The 14,787-nt window shown below is 42.2% G+C and overlaps 1 protein-coding gene across 5 annotated transcripts in view; it reads left to right on the forward strand.

Annotated features, from left to right (window-relative positions):
- DHX35 (DEAH-box helicase 35) overlaps nucleotides 1–14,787 on the forward strand; it is a 67,638-nt gene that overhangs the window by 18,168 nt on the left and 34,683 nt on the right. For all 5 annotated transcript variants that reach the window (XM_014847201.3, XM_014847200.3, XM_044748189.2 and 2 more), the window contains exons 5-10: nucleotides 4,315–4,419; nucleotides 6,338–6,399; nucleotides 7,241–7,310; nucleotides 9,482–9,541; nucleotides 13,139–13,251; nucleotides 14,192–14,288. In XM_014847201.3, the coding sequence (XP_014702687.1) occupies nucleotides 4,315–4,419; nucleotides 6,338–6,399; nucleotides 7,241–7,310; nucleotides 9,482–9,541; nucleotides 13,139–13,251; nucleotides 14,192–14,288 (507 nt within the window). The remainder of the gene's footprint in view (nucleotides 1–4,314; nucleotides 4,420–6,337; nucleotides 6,400–7,240; nucleotides 7,311–9,481; nucleotides 9,542–13,138; nucleotides 13,252–14,191; nucleotides 14,289–14,787) is intronic.

A 14,787-nucleotide genomic window follows, 5' to 3' on the forward strand; every position in this document is an offset into this window, starting at 1 on the left:
TGTTCCTTTATATCTCTACCTGGCTCTCATAATCACTTCTTTGAACTTTTTTTTTCTCTAATAGATAAAGAAGGGAATATTTAGAATGGGAGGAGATATTACAATATATTATAAATTTTAAAAGCTGATAATACCACAAACCTTTCAAAAATTCCAGAAAAATAACACATTTTTATAATTAACTGCCCAACATTTCTGTAAATCTTTTTTTCCTGCAGTTTTTGGCTGCGTTCCCATTGATCACCTCTTCACATGACAATGAGTTTTCTATTTTCCTACGTGGAGTAGAGCAGTATTTTAGTGTTTCTCTAGCATGGGTGATTCAAATTTGCTTTTATCATTGACGCTGTGGAAAAGTGCCTTTTAGCTTTGTCGCTGGCTCTTTGTAGCCTTGTGTAAATTTGGGGGTTGTTCTCCGCTTTGGGAAAAGCCTCTCTGGCTTCTTTCACGTCTAGGCTGTGCAGTTTGGAGGACGTCCACAGGCTGGCTTCTGACCTGTGCATTTGAGCCCTTACTTCTCCTCGATTCTCCTTTGACTTAGTGTCTCTTCCTTAAGTTGTTTTTAGCTTAAGCTTGTGATTTCTTGAAAACAGGATTGCTTTGGCTGAATTCTACTTCTGTTTCTTTGGATAATACTTTCCAAGTTTCTTTTTAAACTTTTTTGCTTGTGTTCCTTTCTTCCTCTTTTTCCTTCTTTCTTGGTCAGCTTTAATGCAGTGGGCTTTTGTGAGTACTTTTATGATGATTACTCATCTCTGATTGGGGCCCCTGCTGGCTGCAGAATCGTGAGGATGTGCTGGTCTGGATAATGCACGGCCTCTCACCAGGTCTCTTCTCCTCCTTTGCTGGGGAGATGAGGAGGAGGATCTCGCATTGGTGTACCCCTTTGTGATCTGAGAGGTCTGTGTGGCTCATGGTAATATTCTTTCAGCTCTCTGTCTGGGCTTTGATACTGGCTGCCCTGCCTGCCTTCTCCTTCAGATCCCCCTCCCTTGTGGTTCTTTGGTGTTGAAGTGGGCCTCCATTGAGACATTTCCTGTGTCTCTTGAGCCTGAACACATGCCTGCTTCTTGTCTTCCTAACACAAGGATTGTCAGCCTTGCCTTTTTGGGTGGTGACACTTTCAAGGAAGCCAGCAGCTTGCTCTGGTTGTGAGCAGTCAGGGCCCCTCTCTTAGATGCCGACCTCACAGTGTTTGGCAGCTGTGCTTCCTAGTTTATTGTTTGGGCTTCTGGCTGTTTCCTCCTTCATTGAACATGGAAGTTTTGGTTGATAATATGTTTTAATTCTTTTGTTGTGTTTAATTAGCTCTGAGAGAGGGAAATGGGACAAAAATGCCTTTATTTGCCATCTTTACCTGGACAAAAAATTAATTCTGTTTCCTCAAGTTATTTTTGCTAGGTTTAATTATTGTGTAATCTTTTTCCCCAAAGTTCATTTTCTGATTGTTGTCAAGTTAGAAATTATTGATAAATATTTTCCAAGTCTTGTGTGTGTGTGTGTGTGTGTGTGTGTGTGTGTGTGTGTGTGTAAAAATGGGGATAAAAGTTTGGAAACTACGTTTTGATGTTAGACTTAACCTTTTATGTCGCCAAAAGATGACTCACTTACTTAAAAATTAGAGCAATTTTTCCTATTTGTGGTTTGGAATTCAAGCTCTTAATTAGTTTTCCTTTTAGCTCCAAATTTGTAGCCATGGATAATATCCATGAAACCACACGCTTTCTCTTGAAAGAACAAAGAGCGTATAAATTAACTGTGTAATATTAATAGAACTGTCAGGTTTGAAATGCTGCATCTCAAAAAGTACTTTGAGTACAGACTAAAATCTGCAAACAATCTCAGAGCCTGGGAGCAGATTGCATAAGCCGTTGCTTGATCTCCAAGACAGGCCGTTTCTAGTGAGTGTGCTCACTGGGCTTACGTGGCCTGGGTTTGACTTCAAGACCAGGCCCTGTGATTCAGACCAAACTTTAACTCCTGTCTTATTTCAGTTTCTTCCTTTGTAAAAACGGGAGTATCTTGCCCACCTCATGGGCGGTATGCAGATTTAATGAGAGAGAATTTGTGAATGCTTGATAGCACTGCCGTATAGCAGGTGCTCAATGATTGGTTTTTCTTTTTCTTTTTACCTCCCTTTCCGTATATTTCTTTGCTTCTGTCAAAAAGATAATATTTATCCGGTCCAATTGATGAGTTATTGGTAGTAGAATTTAAACAATGGAGGTATAAACCTATTAAAAAGCCAATAGAATCTGACCTTTCTAATGTCCAGTGGTATATGTGATAAAGTTAAAAAAAAAGAGTTTGAAAATAAAATGCATACTTTTTTTATAGAAAATCTATACAGATAGTGAAGTAAGAATAAATATGTTTGGCTTTTACCTTATAGACCCATAAAATGGTTATATTTTTTGGGAGAGGGTTAGTTTATTTATGCTCATTCTTATAGGACTATTTTCTCTGTTAGCTCCTAGTATCTCTATGCATACATTCTCTATTTCTACAATTTTCTGATATTTATGTTGTAATGATCTTCGGGTTGAAATTGAAACAATAACAATAACAAAACTGTCCTGGTGAAAGACTGGTTATTGGGAAATAGAGCCTCCAGAGGTAGAGCGGTGTGGGATGAATTTCTGGTTTCATAAGATGTTTCGAAAGACTGTGTGGTATAGACCAGCTGCCCGATGATTGATTCTGTTTTGGCTTACCAGATCTGTAATTTTAAGTCATTAAGCAGAGCCACTTCTGATCCTCACCTCCTCAGTTTCTCAAACGCTGATGGCCAGATAATGCCCGAGGTGCTTGGCTCAGAGGCTGAGTACAGGGAGCCTCTGGGTTCCTGAGCCTGGGGCCGCTGCGGCCCAATGGCTCTGCCCTTGGACACCTGCTGTGCCAGCCCACGTTCCAGACACAGGACTCTGGGTCTGTGTGGGGAGCTCCCCTCACCTGTGACAGAGGGAGACTAAACTTAGCATGCCTCACATGGGAGTCGGTGTGCCAGGTCCCAGGAAACCTCGATAATATTGCTTCCTTTTGGTTCTTTTCACTTAGTGAGTTTATATAATGAGCGTGAAACTCTTCAGTTTCTTTTGAGTTAAACTAAATTATAGCCATTATTGCTTTTTCACTTCTATATTTATTCATTATTTCAAATATTTTCCGTTAATAAGTTGATAACCTTTGAATAGCCTTCTTGGGGCGGTAGGAGATCTTGCTGTTGGATTGTTTTTTCTCTTTCCTACGCTCACCTTTTGTTTGTCGTATGTTGGTAGGTGAAAAATATATCTAGTTTATGGTCTTCATAATATGTTAGTATTTTGTTTCCTACTTTTGTTGTGTTATGTCAACTTGGATCCTTTGCTAATCTGCTTGTCTGCCCTTTTTTTTTTTTTAAAGATTTTATTTTTTTCCTTTTTCTCCCCAAAGCTCCCCAGTACATAGTTGTATATTCTTCATTGTGGGTCCTTCTAGTTGTGGCATGTGGGTCGCTGCCTCAGCTTGGTTTGATGAGCAGTGCCATGTCCGTGCCCAGGATTCGAACCAACGAAACACTGGGCCGCCTGCAGCAGCGGAGCGTGCGAACTTAACCACTCGGCCACGGGGCCAGCCCCTCGTCTGCCCTTTTTTATTTAACCTGCATTCTTGTCTTTATTTCCCCTTTTAATGGTTCTGGTGGTTGGGACACTGTTGCAAATTGTTTTAGGTTATCTGGCTCTGGGAACATTATTTGTTTTCCTCCAGAGAGAAGATGAACTTGGCCTAGTATTGAATTTGATCATTCCTCTTCTGCCTTCATGGTCCAGTGGAAGGTGCTTTATTTCATGGTATGAAGACATGAAAATTTGTCCCCAGTTGGTGTGCTAAAGAAGGCTTTAGGAACAGAGTGAATCTTGTAATTTCTTCTGCTTCCCTTTTTGCTTTGGCCGCCAGGAAATTTAGAGCTGAATTTGTGGCTTAACTTAACTTTGGATTATCTATTTTTTTAAATTTTCTCATTAGCTTTGATCTTTTGAAATTTATCTGTCGTTTCTTTGATCCTGATCTGTAACATCTTTATGTGATTCCATTTTTGTTGTGTATGTTCTTATAAGTTGCCTCCAGTGGATTGTAGAATGAGGTGAGATCCGTAAAGTTAATAAATCACAAAGGTTATTACACTTGTTCTCTAATAAGCTGACACTTTTCTTCTCATTGTCTGTTGTTTTCACATACTTTTTAAAAAATAAGTGACCTTTAGATTTCCCATAGTATGTGCTCTGTGCAGTAATTTCTATGTCTCTATTTTCAGCATGATCTTTCTTCCCAAAGGTTGCAGGGAGAGTGGCTGAGGAGAGGGGTGCGGTGCTGGGCCATGAGGTGGGCTACTGCATCCGCTTTGACGACTGCACTGACCCGCTGGCCACGAGAATTAAGGTGAAGTGCTCAAGCTGCTTTTCCTAATGTAAATAAGGAAGGAGATTATTTTGGGGGAATTAAAAACATGCAGCCATCGCTGCTGACCAGGACACTGATCCATGGCAGAGAGTGTATGAAACCATCCTGGCCCTGGGGAATTTGGGCTGCTGGGAGGCGCAGAGCCTCTTCAGAGTCCTTCATTCTTAGCCCAGAAAGGCCCTTGGAAGTAAGGGTGAGGCCTGGGTCTGCAGCTGAAGAGGGTGAGGGCCTGGGAGGCTGGATGACGTGGCTGACATTGTGTGCCCGTCAGTGATGGAAGCAGGACTCAAAGATGCGCTTTCTTATGAGTGTTTTCTTATTTTCCCACCAGTCCACATAGCTGTCTAAATATACACACTTGCCTATGAAAGACTTAAAAACAGGGACAAGGTAGTATAAATTGATAAAGTGTAAAATTCACAAATATTGCTTTCAGTAGTCAGGACTTTCCCATTTTTACGTGATAATAGATTTTCCACGTGTGTTCTTTGACCCCCTGGCTACTGTTAAAATAATTAGTATCAGTAATAATTGGTGTCCAGTCATCTCAACAGTGTCTACTGGGTACCGCTGTGTTGGAATCAGAGTCTAAAACAATGAATGAAAGTGCTCTGATGAAATGAAAATTGGCTATTAGAATCCCAGTTACCTCTCAATTTGCAACAGAGAAAAACTGAAAAGAATCAGATGAGCTGAATGAACAATGCAGTGATTTATAAAAATATGGTCCTTGTTTTCCAAATTTCTGTATTTTGTTACCTTTGAGATTCATTTTGCTGAGTAAAGGAGATATTCTGTGCCATCAAATTTATTTAAAGTAGCTAATTTTTAGACACCTTACAGTGGATTACACGACCAAATGATTGTTTTTGTGTCTTTCATGAAAAGCTTTTGTATTCCATTTGGTCATAATTTTAAGGTGCTCAGTTCTTAACTGGTGGTCAGTCGTTGTGGCAGGTTCTCATTTTCACTCCTGTGTATCTATGTGGCAGCTGGTACCAGGTCCAAGAAAAATATGATGGAAACGCATCCTGCTCTTAAAAACAAAAGAAAAAATAAAAATACGAAGCTCTCCGGCCTGTGAGGGAGATGTTTAGCTTTGTTAAAGTACTGAATTGTTTTTGGGTGACAGTAGTAACAGGTAGTTGTTACTGCATATTTCTAAGGCATTTTGTAAACATTCCTTAGTCCTAAATGATGACAGCTGACGTTCTTGAACACTGTCTGTGCTGGTTCCTGTGCTAGACACTTTACATGTACTGTGTCAGTTCTCACAATGACCTTCTGAGGTAGATGCTCTTGCTATCTGCATTTTACAAATGAGGAGTCAGGCTCAGAAAGTGTAAGTAACTTGCCCAAGGTTCACACAGCTAGTAAGAGGTAGACCAGGGTCTGAACTCCCAGCACTGTGACACCATATCCTTTATTCTTAACCACACCCCATCCAGCCCCCCTAAAATAATATCAGTTGAAGCTGAGGTTAATAACTTCAGGAGCTACACGTCTGCCATCTTTGGGATGTTTCAGGAACAATTACCTGAGACTCATGGCATTCCCTTGGGCAGACAGAGGTTTGTCTGTTCATCAGCAGTGCCAGGGGTGCAGGCCCGGAGGACATGGGGCTTGGCCGATGCTCAGACAGGTGAAAATGCAGGTGAAATTCTGCTGAAAGACTGGCAGGCCCCAGCTGCGGATCCCATGTTTGAGTCTTGTCTGTGAACAGTTCCACTGCTTGATGACTAAAATGTTGGGGCATTTCCTTATGGTCCTTTGTGGGAGTTGTCTTATACACACACTGGCAAAGAGGTTATGTGATTGGCTGCATTTGAATTTTAAAAAAACATTCATATACAGTGTAAATGAATTATTTCTAAAACTTTGTGTTTTTGTTTTTTAGTTTCTCACTGATGGAATGTTGGTCAGGGAAATGATGGTTGACCCATTGTTAACAAAATATAGGTAAATATGTTTTTCTTATGATAACTTTCCTAAAGTTTGAAAAATGCATGGGTAGATGAGAAGCAGTTGTGTTAATAGCTGGGACTTGTGACTGCATTCAGCTGCCCCAAAGCTTTCCTCTGTCCCCTGGCTCTTTCAGCCTTGATGTTTTTCTTATAATTTACACAGTCAAAAATGGGCACATTAATATCCCTGTCATTATTTTAACAGTCTGTTGACTTGTCATTTTTATCTTGCCTCTCTTATATCCCAGGATTGATGGTGACTGCAGAGTCACAGCACAGAACTGGGCAATGTTTTGTTGAACATAATATGCAGAGTCCAAATAATTATTTCCCCTTTCTCCCCCTTGGGTGTCTTTGTCCATCACTTGTGGCGTTAAAGTTCTCCCACCCAGGCTCTGATATTCTGGGAAAGAATGTCACATTTGGCTCCCTGGTACACATGTGACACAGCTCTGATCACATGCCTCTTTGTGCTGTTTTCTGCAGCTTAACAATCTTTGGGTGGTTGGGCCTCATTCTGAATTTTGTTGCTGTGTGGGGTTATATGTTATATTGTAAATTAAAATCAGTTATTAGGTCCTATTGGAATCCAAAGTGGGTGGTAAAACTCTTTAAAGATAGCAATAAATTCACCATTTTCTTCACCAAGATATGTTGATGTCACCATTTTTATTAGCTTAAGAGATACCTCCCGTCAAAAAGGAGTTACTCAGCTTTACTTTTGTCACCAAGTGTTGGCATGGGGCCTAAACACCCAGCAGTCCCTTTGACGATCTGGATGGGATGTTGCGGGCAGGTTTGTCTGATGCTCACAAGATCTTCCCTCTGATTCTCAGCGCCATCATGCTGGATGAAGCCCACGAGAGGACCTTGTACACAGACATTGCCATTGGCTTGCTGAAAAAGGTATGACTTCACTGCCAGCCTTTTTGTTTTTGTTTTAGTTTGTGGCTTGATTAGGAAAGTAATTGTACCAAATTAGAAAATCCAACAAAATATGAAGGAAAAAAATTAAAATCATCCATAATCCTACCAATTCAGAGAAAATCAGTGGTAGAATGTTGGTATGTTTTCTTCTCTTCTTTTTCCTCTGTGTCACTGTGTGTGTACACGCATCTCTTCGGGCATATTAGGGATTGGATTGTATGTGCTAATTTGTATCTTGCTCATTTCTCTTAAAACATCACATCAGGATTATTTTCCTGTGTCATTAAATATTTTTTGAAGACATTATTTATTTCTTTTTTGAGCAAGATTGGCCCTGAGCTAACATCTGTGCCCATCTTCCTCTGTTTTATAAGTGGGATGTCTGCCACAGCGTAGCTTGATAAGCAGTGTGTAGGTCCACTCCTGGGATCTGCACCGGCGAACCAAAGGCCGCCAAAGCGGAGTGCACAAACTTAACCGCTATGCCACCAGGCTGGCCTTGTGAAGACATTATTTTTAATGGCTGTATAATCACGTGTCTACTATAACGTTTTTGACTCTTCGCTTACTGTTAGCCATTCTATGGCTTCCAAATTTGAGGTATTTTAAATAATATTGCAATGAGCACCCTTATAATTAGATCTGTTGCATTTCTTTCTTTTCTTTTTTTAACTGTTTATTATAGAAGTTTTCACACATACCCCAGAGTAAAAGAGAGTGGTTTAATGACTGTCCTGTGCCCAACATCTGGCTTCAACGATTACAACTCACGGCCAGTCTTGTTTCAACCTTACCTCCCTCCTCTCCTCCCTTCTCGGATTTTCTGATTGGTCTTTTTTGCACAAATTCCCAGTCACAGAAGTCTAAAAAGAGGTGGCAGAGCTGGGTGATTAAAAGCATGGACTCCGGCTCAGACCGCCTGGGTTCAGTGTGACTCCACTGAGTGCGCTCGTCTCTAAAATGGGGATAATAGAAGTCTCTACATCTGTGCTGGTGCACTTTCCTGTGTGGTAGCCACTGGCCACCTGTGACTAGTTAGAATAAAGTAAAAAATTCAACTCCTCAGTCACATTGGCTGTGTTTCAAGGCTCTGCAGCCACATGTGCTGGTGGCTGTGGTGTTGGACAGAAGCTCTCCCTCATTAAGAGAGACGGGGCTGCTCTGTAGCATGATTGTTGTGAGGTTTAAATAAGAGAATGTATAATTCTTAGGAGGGCACCTGCACGGGGTCACAGAGACCATGAAGTGCCACCTTTGTGCAAATTAGAAAAAGATGCTCCCACTAGAAGGGTGTCCACAGCTAGGTGAGGGGAGGGTGGGCTGGATTTCAGATGCCCGTAGTCTCTTAGCCAGGCATTTTTGTGCAATGCGTATATTACACAACTACGCAGAGAGCCTGGAGTAGCACCTAACTTAGTATATGTTAGCTGCTGCCGTTATTGCTATTTTCATTATTGTTTTATTCCTTGGCCAAAGAGTTGACTTTTGATACTTAACAGGGATTATCTCACCCAGTTGTTACCTTCTTGGGAACAGTATAAGAGAGCATATTCCACTGAATCTTTGCCAACACTGAATATTAGCCTTAAAAAAATAGATCCTTGCCAATGTGATGGATGAAAAAACAATCTCATTTGTTATTATATATTTTTACTGTAGTTTATTTGATGATTTCTCCTATGCCTGTTGATTATCTGTTTCTTTGAATAACTGTTAATATGTTTTGTCCTTGTTTCTGTCTCGGAGTTGTCATTTGTTGTTTGTTTGCTTGTAATGTACTTTTTCCTACTTTAACTGTATATGCATAGATTTTGACTATCCAGAGACCCAACTGTTAAGGAAAAATGGTTTTACTTTTGGCAAATTCAAATTGAGGTCTTAAAGCTCCTTTATACTTTCTATACAAATTTTTTTTAGCTTTTTATTTTGGAAAATTTTATCACATGATTAGAAAGAATAATATAATGAACCCCCTTTGTACCTATGACTTTAATAACTGTCAACTTGTGGTCAGTCCTGTTTTTTCTATAAGCTCCCCTCAAACCCCCAAAGTACACACTGAATTATTTTGAGATAAATTTCAGGTATCAGATTATTTCATCTGTGAGTATTACACTGTTATCATTGTTTCCTAATGCCTTCTTTTTTAGATTCAGAAAAAGCGAGGGGATCTTCGATTGATTGTGGCTTCAGCCACTCTGGATGCAGAGGTACGAGTGTTTCCCCCCCACCCCGTCCCCCGTAGGCACTGGAATTGTTGGACTAGTCCTTGGGGAGTTACCTCTAGCAAGAGCTTCACTTTGGCAGAGTGGCCTACCTTCTTTATCGGGCCATCCCATGTCCTGGATTCCATGTGATCAGAGGATACTCCTTTTCAGCTTGTGGGTGGAAATTAGCATGTAATTAATTGAGTTTGTAGTTACCTATTTGTCTGGTTTCTCTACATACTGTATTTCTCCCTACACAGGTAGCTTCTTTTTATTACTTTTTTCAGTATGAGGCTGTATTTCTACAGTTTTGGTCACAGATCCAGCTACTTGGAGAGAGACTAATTTCTCTTTCTAGATTCCTAGAGAAGGAACTTGGGGTTGGCTGGGGTCAGGTGCTCACTTGGGACCAATCTGCGTGGGCTACCTCTGTAGGCCTGGTGGGTGAGTTGTGTAGACATGGCTGCTGGGAGCCCATTCCTGTGCCAAGTAGGAGCAGCGACCAGGGAAGGAAAACTGTGGTGAGCTGGGAGGACAGCCCAGCAGATGTCCACGCCAGTTACGTTCCGTTTCACAGACTGTCCTCTTCATTCAGGTCATTTTGTGTTTCTTACTGTATGTCTGTGTCAGTGTGGTCCCATCTCTTTGAAACCTGACTCAAACGCTCCTTTTCCAGGTGTGCTGAACTCATTTCACTCTTCCTGTTCCTTCCTTCTGTCTCAAGATGCATCTACTGTTGATCCTATATTTATTTGCTTTCTAGCCTATAATTTTCTGTATGTATGATAAAGATAAAAGATAAAGATCTTAAGGATAAAGGCCTTGTGCCTTCACACTTGATGATGAATTTTATGTCTTGAAAGAGTAACTCCCCATCATTTCTTTTCAGCACCACATATTCCTGGACTAAGCTAAGGTGTAGGCATCCTTCCCGTTCTGTTTGCCTTTTTGGTGGCATTTAGCTGTGCCCACCAAGTCCTTCTGAAAATCTTCCTCATCTACCCGCAGCTTCTACAGGCCTGCCGTCTCCCCTCTCTCCTGCCTCCCTGACGGCTTCCCCTCAGGCTCCTTTGCTGGCTGCTCTTCCTCCTCCAGGCTGCCCTCCCTCATGGCCCCTGGTTCAGTGGCTGCTTCATGCTTGTGGCCTTCTTGACTGTGCCCCTGTGCTCCAGCCTGAGCTGCCAGCAGCTGGCCAGTCACAGACCCCCTGACTCATCGACCTGTGACTCCTCCAAGCCTGTGACTCTCGGCTTCTCCATGGCAGTCCCTTTCTCGTTAGCAGTCGTTCAGGCTCAAGACTTCCATTGCTTTCGGAAGTTTTTATCCCTGATTAAGAAGTAATTCCATCCTCCCGAGCGTGCACGTGCGTGCACTCACACTCGTGATTGCCGGGTTCCACCAAGCTCACCTCAGGAATGCTTTGCTTCCACACCATTCCGACTTCATGCTTTCGTTCTCTCTCCTCTGAGCTACTATAATAGCTTTCTTAATTAGTCTGCTTGCCTCCAATCTCTTATTGTCCCTGCCCTTCTCCAACATGCCCACCAGGGTCCAGCATCCAGAACACATGTCTGATAATATTATGCCCGTCCCCACTGCCCTTGTCTTGGCCATTAGATAAAGTGCCTGTGCAGCATGACGTTTGGGCCGCTTCAGAGTGATAACTGCGATCACTTATCAAGTACCCATTCTGGGCCAGATCTGTGCCAGTTGCAGCCACATTCATTTTATTTGAACTACACAACAGCCTTGCAGAGTGGACAGCAGTTTGTCCATCTTGTAGATGAGAGGGCTAACTCAGAGATGACGCTGGCCTGCCCTGGACCTTGACCTCTCTCCTCTGTCTGGGGCACTCTGCTGTCATCCTAGGAAGGGGTGTCTCTTCTCCTTCCCAGCCAGTAATAAGCCTCATCTGTTAAGACTTGGCCAGGGGAGACTGCCGCCTCCATGAAGCCTTCCCTAAAGCCAGTCATTATTGACCTTTCTATTGACCTTTCATTCTCTCTGATTGTAACTTGCAGCTCTTTTCTGGTCATCTAGTCATTCTGCCTTGCTTTGTGTGATGACTGCTTCTTTGCACACCTGTCCCCCTGGATTATTCACTCTTTTGGGGTGTTGGGGGCTGTCTCTTCTCATTTGTTGGTGCATCACTTTTAGCGTGCCTGTGCCATACACATCATAGGACACAGGAAGGCTGAAGTCACGTGAAGGGAATTTACCCCAAAAGAAAGTGAAGAATGGTGCCCTATGGTTCTTCATAGCTCTGTAGCCATGTAGTTCAGCACAGTTCCTTTGCTGCCGTGAGGCACTTTTAAATCTGTGCTTACTCTTGTCAAACACAACTTTGAGGTTAGTCTATGGCATCCCAGTATTTTGTGGTTAAATCCAGTTGACTCTTTTTGAAGTACTCCTCCATGCCCATTCATTTTGTATTCGATGCCGATCCTCAGTGCAGTCCTGGGCTCTTGGTTTCCAGGAGCAGGTCTGGGCGTATTTAGTAAAGACACACAGGGAAGTAAAGAAGACAGGACTTGTGATCATGCAGCCAGGTGTCCTAGGAGAATAGAAATTAATGCCGAACCAGGCCTTGGGGAGCTGGAAGGTAGTGGGCGAATGGGAAGGTCGTTGAGGATAGGATAATGACACGCTCCACCAGCCAGGATGTCAGTGCCTCCTTGGCTGCTGGCACAGCAGCGTCCCATCTAGCATTCACTCCGCTGCTGGTTTGGTCACTCTGGTCTGCTCGGGCTCAGCTTCTCTGTGTATCTTGGGTCACATTCTCCAAGAGATGATCTTTGGTGGTGTTTCCCTGCACCAGTGTTGGCCAAAGCTCTTGTGTGGGGCCTCTCTATAGACTGCCGGTCTGGTGGTCAAGTGCCAGTGGAGAAAATGTGGCCACTATTCCAGAGGAACTGTGGAGAGTCACTTCTTTCAAGAGGGTACAGTGGGAGTGTCAAAGAAGTATATAATTGACGACCTACCCCACACAGTGTTGTGCTAACTCCTGTAGGGCATATAAAGCCGGAGAAGCCACCGTTCCTGCCATCAAGTGGCCTGAAATCCACTGGGAAGGTTATAGTAAATATGTATCTGTAGTTATGTTGCCAGGAACATACCTGCTATACACAGAAGTAGAAGTTTCCTTTATAAATTGATAACCTTGTGTGATCAAGTCTATGCTTTCCAGATTAGAACTACATATCAACCTAACTTAATGTGCATTTAACTTGAATCACACCTTTTGACCTAATTTTCAGTTAAATTAAAATACAGGGGATAGGAGAAGATAAATAATGCCACAGCTACGTGTTAACTCTGATGCATCAGTGAATATGGTTTTGAAATCTAACCTTTATTCTTTTGATCAAACCTTAGGAAAGAGTCTGTCATTGAAATGTGATTCCTCAAAATTATAGTAATAAAAATATGATTTTTCATAATTATTCTGCAACCCATGGTCTGTAGTATATATATATCTCTCTCCAATCCCTACTACCCATCCCCTGCTCTGCCAGTTTTATGTTATTTCTTTCTTTCCATGAGTTACTGTGAAACCTATTTTCTAAAGGAATGAAGAATGGATTTTTTTTTTTTTTTTAGAAATTTCGGGATTTCTTTAATCAAAATGATACCAGTGACCCCACCAGGGATACATGTGTGATTCTTACAGTGGAAGGGCGAACATTTCCAGTGGATATCTTTTATCTCCAAAGGTTTGGTGATCCTTGCCTTTTTAATGATGGTGATTAGAAAACTAGGCCTGTATTGTGAAATGAGAAGCAACATATCTGCTTGCAGCTCCAAGGGTGATATGCCAGGCTGATGAGGAGGAGCATGTTCTGTGTCTCCTGTCATTGATAGGATGTTCTGGAACCCTGCCAGTATCACTGCTGAATTCGGTTTACACTCTTTGACACCGATGCTCAGGTTTTGAGTCTATGGTCAGCAGCTCAGTGGGAAAGAGCAAAATTGTAACAAGTTGCTGGGAGGGGGCTTAGTAGTTTTCAGAACTGAGGTTTATAAGACCCCTGGTCAGCAGGGGCAGTATTGGGGATTTGAATCATTTGGGTTCTCAGCCCTCTACATCTTAGCCAGAAGGCCTGGTTGACATTTCTGGGAGGAGCCCCCTTGGACAGGAAGGGGCCACTCTAATTCCTACACCTAACTGGACAAAGAAAGACCAGGAGCCTGGTCCAGTGGTTGATAAATACAGAGAGTTGTGGGCCTGGCTTCTGAGTCATTCTAGCTGGACAGCGCACCCATCAGCTCCATCTGCTCCACTCAGATGTGCTGCCAGTGGTCAGGAGGGAAAGTGGAAAGAGTGTGGGATTCAGCGCTGCGACCACAGCCCCCAGTTTTCTCTGACCAGGCATCTTTGCATGCTAAAGAGTAGCATATCTATTTGTGTGGGTTTATTGTTTTTATTTCTTTGCACATTAAGCCAGAAATCATAGTATACATGTAATTATGGATTATTTTTGAATGCTGCATTAAAAAAAAGATGACTATTTATTTTATTTATTCATATACTGATTACCTGCCAGGCAGGCCCAAACTAACTTTCATGAGGCTTCGCTGCCAGATAATTGGGGTAATTGATCTATAGTTAATGAGCATATTCTAGTGACGGATTGATCTCATACATCTTTTCAGCCCTGTTCCAGATTATATCAAATCAACTGTAGAAACTGTGATGAAAATTCACCAGACGGAGGGAGATGGAGACGTACTCGCATTTCTTACTGGCCAGGTAATTCCGTTGGACCTTTTCTCTGTGATGAACAAACATGTTAAGGCAGCACCACAATTGAAACAGAGGCCTATTAATTTACTTAGCCATTTATTTCATGTTTTATTGTATTTTGTTGTTGCTTAATTGCATAAAAAATTGTTTGATTTGAAGTCATTCTTCCACTGACTAGATTGGCAGAGAGTCATTAGCTCCAGCCTGTTCTGTCTGCACAGGGTTAAATGTACTTTAAATTTATTAGCTAATTCCAAAGTAAATTCAGTAGTTCAGTCAGTGGGCCGTTGTGTATACCAAAACTGGATATTGCATTAGGTACATTTTGCTGTGTGCATGTTGGCGCTGCATGTCTCTTTCCTAGTGGCACCTTCACAGCCCATCCTGGAGGTGGTAAGTGGGTACGTTACTGGAGAAACACCTGAACGAGCCCAAGTGTTCACTCAAGGTGGTAGCGCTCACTGTTCAGAACTTCCCTCTTGCTGTCAGCTTTTCCATGTCGAAC

This window comes from Equus asinus, chromosome 15, assembly GCF_041296235.1.
Source record: "Equus asinus isolate D_3611 breed Donkey chromosome 15, EquAss-T2T_v2, whole genome shotgun sequence".
Lineage (NCBI taxonomy): Eukaryota > Metazoa > Chordata > Mammalia > Perissodactyla > Equidae > Equus > Equus asinus.